At 46.0% G+C, this 6,494-nt stretch overlaps 1 protein-coding gene across 1 annotated transcript; it reads left to right on the top strand.

Annotated features, from left to right (window-relative positions):
• Positions 1–298: 298 nt before the first annotated feature.
• Positions 299–5,606, top strand: DFL_000784 (uncharacterized protein; the record flags this gene model as incomplete). Its single annotated transcript, XM_067637485.1, has 12 exons — positions 299–571; positions 667–855; positions 949–1,057; positions 1,127–1,216; positions 1,291–1,390; positions 1,444–1,472; positions 1,543–2,014; positions 2,073–3,638; positions 3,709–4,126; positions 4,190–4,609; positions 4,687–5,104; positions 5,302–5,606. The coding sequence occupies 12 exons, from the start codon at positions 299–301 to the stop codon at positions 5,604–5,606; spliced, it is 4,389 nt and encodes a 1,462-aa protein (XP_067495335.1).
• Between the last annotated feature and the right edge of the window lie 888 nt (positions 5,607–6,494).

Raw genomic sequence — 6,494 nt, 5'->3', positions numbered from 1 at the left:
TCGATTTAGTCATAACTATAGTCAAGAACCCCGACCCTTAAATCATGCAAATACGAGTATCTTAAGAAGAAGTCGCACTCGGGGTCAGCAATTATCAGGGCCACATTTATTGGTGGGGTATCCTCGGCATCCCCTCAGCTGTGAAAAGCAGTTTCAGCTGAGAACTCGAGTACATTTCAATCGATATACGATCGCAGTTTTAACATCAGAGCATCATCAAACGTGTGCAAGTGCACATATCTTCCTTTCAAACTTTGAATTTCTAGCACACTCTGTTCAATCGGATCCAAGCGTAACAATGTCTCATACTAGAGTAGGTATCGATATCGTCAACTACAGAAACCGACAACCTGGTCGCTTCATCTTCGACCTCGAAATCCTAAACAATAGTCTTCAGGATCGGAACGTAAGCCGCGTAGGATATTTCAAAGACATCCATGGAGATCCATTGCTTCTGGACGAGCGCCCACCGAAAGGATCGTTCCTGAAAGATCTTGTGACAATATTTTCTAATCCTAAAACATGGTTTCTGATCGGGAAGGGTGTAATTACTCTCGGAAGGGGAGTTGAGGTACACTGAATTTTCTTTTACTGCTATCATGATGCGGTCGCACAGCCATAGCTATCAGTGCAGGCGGGCTTACGATTTTTGTTACAATCGAACAGCCGGAATATCTAGCTAGCATAATTGCGTCCCTTGATGCGTACGGTCCCGTCAGAGCAGCCTTCTTACAGGGTGGTGGATTGCTTGTTAAGAGAGGACAAGTCGAGGCAAAATGGAATGCCATGCTTCACCCCCCTTTGAGTTATCTTGGGGATGCATTCCAGCACCGTACAGTTGATGGAAGCTTCAATGTGAGTACTCATTTTGAATGGGACAATATGTATCGATATCGAAATCTCTTCTATCTTCTACTAGGGCTAATTCAAAGTTTACCATATCCAAAGAGTGTCTTGCACCCACACCTGGGACAAGCGGGTACACCTTATGCGAAAACCGTGCCAGCTAAGGCAAGGCTGTTGGGCGCACAACCCGATCCTGGGGATATCTTTGATCGTGAGTCGACCTGATCCATAAGGCCTTGCCCAGAAGTAGTGCGTGATTTAACAGCAAAATTCCTATCAGGTCTTATGGCCCGCGAGCTCGATGGCCCAAGAACAAGCGGTTCAGGTTTATCGGTAATGTTGATATACCACGCCACGATCATCATTCATGGTGAGTCTATTGTCAGCTCAGCTTTCATACGTAAATTTGCCCAAAAGTGGCTGACCGATCGATAAAATTTCCAGATATATTTCGCACAAACGAGAAGGATAAGAATATCTCAGATACCTCTTCATACCTTGACCTATCCCCCTCTATGGATACGATGATGAAACAAATGCGAAAGTTCGCACCGGGAAACTCGGATTGCTTCATCCAGATACATTCGCAGAAAACAGATTGCTACGGCAGCCCCCCGGGGTATGCAGTAAGTCTCAGCGGTCCAAAAATACACTTTGATTTCTGTCGGATAGCTATAGCTAACAGAGCCGAACAAGCTTACCTGGTGATGTACAATCGATACCACAATTACGTCGCACGTCAGCTCTTGCGGATCAATGAAAATGGTCGTTTCTCGATCCCCGAAAAGTATAGCGGTGAAGATCAAGCCCATGCTCTCGAACGGTATCAAGAATATTACTGGGAAATAAAAGACTTCGCCCTCCGTTACATTCAGAATAACACATTCGAGCAAAACCAACTGCAGGATACCGCTGAATTCAAGAATGAGTTATTTGCCGCCCGCAAGGCACGTATGGTGTTGTTGAAGAAAGAAGAACATGATGAATATTTCGCTATGATCCAGGGAAATAAAGAGGAGGTCGAGAGGTTTCAAGAGTGGAAGAGGAATCAAGAAGACCCGGAGAATGTGAACGTCAGATTATACGATACCTTTGTGAACAAGTTTGTTGCGGAGCACGATGCGGCTTGGAAGAAGCTCGACGACGACCTTTTCGGAACTGCGAGGCTGTGAGTAAAGCACTGCCGGTAAACTTCTACCTATACATGGCTAGCTAACAGAATATAGTATTACGTGTGGCCTTTATATAAACATTTCCATCCATGACTACCTTCGCGCCTTGATGGGCTTCCACCAATGGAATACCACATTCACTCTCGATCCCCGTCTCGAAGTCGATAAAAAAGCTGGAAAGGAAGGCCTACCCCGAGGAATCGGAAATCAAGTCTCAGTGGAATTCAACCTTCTATATCGCTTTCATTGTGCGATCGGAAAAGATGACGAAGACTGGATGAACAGTTTGATCCGAAAAACACATGGCAAGAAACTCATTGAACTCGGCGAGGCCAAAGACTCTGAAGGGAACGTCATCAAAAATCTTGGAGATGTCGATAAATGGGACCCTAGAACCCTGACTAGCGACCAATTCAACAGGGTGAGCCCTCTACTTGCAAAAGATGCTCGAAAGTTTGCCGCAGCGAACCCGGAAACCCTCAAGCCAGAAAACCAGGTCTTTTTTGACCTAGATCTTACCGAACTCACTAGAGACCCTATAACCAACCAGTTCGACGATGAGAAATTAATCAATATCCTCGAAACCAAAATGGAAGAACCGATCTCCCAGTTCGGCCCCCGCAACGTCCCTCGAGCATTAAAGGCGGTTGAGGTTGCAGGTATCCTTCAAGCCAGAAAATGGGAAATTGGAACACTCAATGACTTCCGCGAGTTTTTCGGTATGGAGCGGCATGAGACGTTCGAATCTATTAGCAAGGACCCAGAAATCCAACAAGCACTGCGAGACCTTTATGAACACGTCGATAAGGTCGAGTTCTACCCTGGCATCTTCTGTGAGGGTCGGGATGCAGAACATGCCAGGGACTGTGACCCAGGTCCCCAAGTCAGCGATTCCACTTTATGGAGCGCAATATTTTCCGACGCCGTTACACTTGTTCGCTCAGACAGATTCTACACGGTGGATTGGAACACCAACTCTCTCACGACTTGGGGGATGAACGAAGTGACCGCGGATAACAATACCTTCAAGAGCTCCGTGTTCCATCGACTAATACAACGTGCGTTCCCCGAGTGGTACGAAGCCAACAGTGTGCGCTTTTTCCATCCGTTCTATACTACTGCCACAAATATGAAGTATGCAAAAGAGCAAGGATATGGCGATGCATTTAACCTTCCAGACTTCAATCCCGCCAAAGCAAAGGAGCTCGATGAGAACCTCCCCAGCGTCCTTCAACGATCCGCACCCTCCAAACCAAAACCCGCATTCAAATTTACCCGCACTCTCAAGCGCGAAAATATGCCAAAAAATGTTACTATCGTGGTCAAATCTCGGGAGGCTGCTGAAGAAATTATTCTTGATCGAGATGATCGATTCGTCAATCCGACTTGGATGGATACATATGCGGTCCCAAAGGTCATAAGGGATGTCCTGCAAAAGAACATCGACCGGAGCAACAGGGCTAGTACAGATTTGAACATTGATGTTATGGGAAAAGAGAGAGACCGAATCGCAGAATATTTCGAGAACATGTCCATCAAAGTTATCAATGCGAGAAGGCAGGTGTTCGAGAAAGGTGTCGGGAAGAAAGATCCCGTCTATCAGATCGACGCCGTAAGAGAGTATGATCACCCTTTTCTATTTAGAACTCTTTTTGGTTCCAAGGTCTAATAGCTTAAATCAATGGTACAGCTTCGCAATACCAGTTATCACGCACTACTTCGCCGACTTTTTGGGTTTTAGCGATCTCATAATCGGGCAAGGCGGAAAACTCTACAGCACGAACGAAATCTATCATCACATCGTGAACGTCCAGAACCACCTCTCTTACAACGCAGATGAGACCAAAAAGTGGAAGCGACGCGATGCGTTCAAAAAGTCGGCCGAGTTCCTTGTAGGCCTCGCGAAAAACGGGCATGTCAAAGCAGCATCCGCATGGTGGCCACTTTGGAGATCCGATGACTCTCGCCCCGAAGCCTATATGAAGGAACTTGGCTACAAGGTCGCGCAGAAGCTCTTAAAGAATAAAGACATCGCCAAAAATTCAGACGAGGCCGCGGCAATAATGCTACTTATAGGGCTAGATAGTATCTACAACGCCGTCCTTACCGTAAGTCTCTAATGTGGAAGTACATAGCCTCGGATATACGATTGCTAAAACTCCAAACACCAGTTTACCACGTCTCTTGCCTTTTTCTTTGACCAAAGCAACCGTACGTTCGACTGGCGCTTCATGGCCGATGAAGAACGTCAGTATCAAAATGATTTACACGCCAAAGTCGAAAACGATCACAAATGCCGTACTCAGATGCCAGATAAACACAAGAATCACTTCCAATGCCTCACCACCGAAGAAAAGCGAAAGATCCGACATAGGGATGGCCTTATTTCATGGGAAGAGATTCAAAAAATCGCCTTTGACCCCGACACCGCGGAACACGATAAGGACCATGAGATCATGCACGCTGTTCTCGAGGCCCAACGACTTAAGGTCAAACTCCCCATCGAAAGACAAGTTCTCTCCCAAACCCCGTTTACGGTCAAAGGAAGCGATTTTGAATTCCACACTGGAGATACAGTGTTGATCGATATTGTGAGTATGCTCTTTGCGATTTAAATACGATGGAAGAGTTCGAATGTAACACTAGGCTCAATGTATGCCGTTGTTAGCACACCGCGGAAGCCAACCGACATTCGTTCTGTGACGACCCTTTCTGTGTCGAAAAGCTCCACACTCATAACCCCGTTACTAGTTATCTATCCTACACTGGCGGATTCAGTGCGGATATCCTCTCGCTGTCTGCTAAACACATTCCTATCATTGGCCTCGCTGCCATGTTCAAAACACTTGGTCGAATGAAATACCTCCGCCAGGGCCATGATTCTCAAGGGAGACTGAAATCAGTCAACAATAACCCTTCTTATGGGCATCTGGCAAATAGGATGGCTCCGAAGGTTTTCAAGGCAACAATGGGAAGACTCAAGGAGAGAGCACGAAAGGAAAAAAGCGGCGAGAGTTTTGACACAGCGCCTGAGAGTTATACTTATCTTACTCCAGAATGGGATGAGACGATGCCGTTTCCAAATAGTAAGTTTCAATCACTTACTTTCTATATTAGTCCTCGAGATTCGAGTTTTCGCTCGTGGCCTGTCTGCGTGTGCACCTCAATTGAGCTCAACACTTAATTGTCGCACGTGGTATTTTGACACCTTCCAATCCTCGTAGGATTCCAGATAAAACAATTGCTGATCACATAAAATCATTGTTTATTGTTTAATCGGCAGCGATGAAAATACGTTTCAACGGCTACGGCAAAGGTGTTTGGATATACGGTGACAATTCAGACCAAAGCCACGGTATCATCTCGCTCTGGGCACCTCAAGGCCCCAGTCATACTGGGGGCAGCTGGGCTCCCTCGAAATGCACTTGCACGAGTGGGAATTGCAGGTGTGCTTTAGATATCAAGTCTCGAGTGGAAACTCTAGAAAAGGGACAAAAGGAGTTGAATGCGGGGGTTAGTGAGTTGAAGGAGGAAGACACCCGGTTGTTGAAGAGCTTGGGGACTGTGCATTCCGGATGTGGCATGTGAGGGTGTAAATGTACAAGTGTATGGACTGAAACCCACCAAGTAGATTGTCACGATTGATTGGTTTGTATCAGTAACGTCTTGTTTACAGTTCTTTTATTTTTATTTTTCCCGAGCTCCGCACATCTAGGGTTTAAAAATCATACCTGCGTGAAGAATTTCAAACCCCAAGGTTGAACATTTGTGTAACGATCCGAGTATCCTGGTAGCTAATAACTAAGGGCAGGCTTCCGAGAAATGCATTCAAGTGCTCAAAATACTTGGTGATTTTGTATGCTAGTTTATTATTGAAGGTGAGGATACCCACTATTGATCAGCCACGACCAAATATGGGTGGGGTGTCGGAAAATTATAGGATAGGCACAATCGTCGGGAGAGGCATGTAGAGTGGCCGACAGTATCGAGGCTATAAATGTGTATTTCGATGGAGAGCCCAACAGAATCGTGCGCCAATCAATTAATTGTAAAGTCCAACTATTTAAGGCTTACGCGGCCCGCCGACCGGTTCCTCCACCTCTCTCCGTCCTTTCTCCACCCAACCTGACAGCCTCGATTACGGCCATGGTATATCAATCTATATTCTAAAATCGATCCCTTAGAGCTTCGTACGTTCACCTGGCTTGACTCGAACATAGCAATTGTCTCTCAGCCTATAGTATCTCTCCCCCCTCTCGCTCTTCCATAGAGCAACCTCAATCTTTAGAACCAATATTTAAGAAATACGAGATCGTGGACTCTTACCAGCTTATTTCCTCAATCGTTTTCGATTACAGCCCCCCAAACGCTCAATATTAGGCATAAGCCCCTTCCAGGAGAAATTCGAACAGTAATATTAGTACCAGGCCTCTCAGGAGTTCCTTGATCATCCTGCCGAACAAGGCGATCCTTACA

Source organism: Arthrobotrys flagrans (assembly GCF_004000055.1).
Source record: "Arthrobotrys flagrans strain CBS H-5679 chromosome Unknown unitig_15, whole genome shotgun sequence".
Classification (NCBI taxonomy): Eukaryota; Fungi; Ascomycota; class Orbiliomycetes; order Orbiliales; family Orbiliaceae; genus Arthrobotrys; species Arthrobotrys flagrans.
This window is presented reverse-complemented; position numbering and strand designations above follow the sequence as displayed.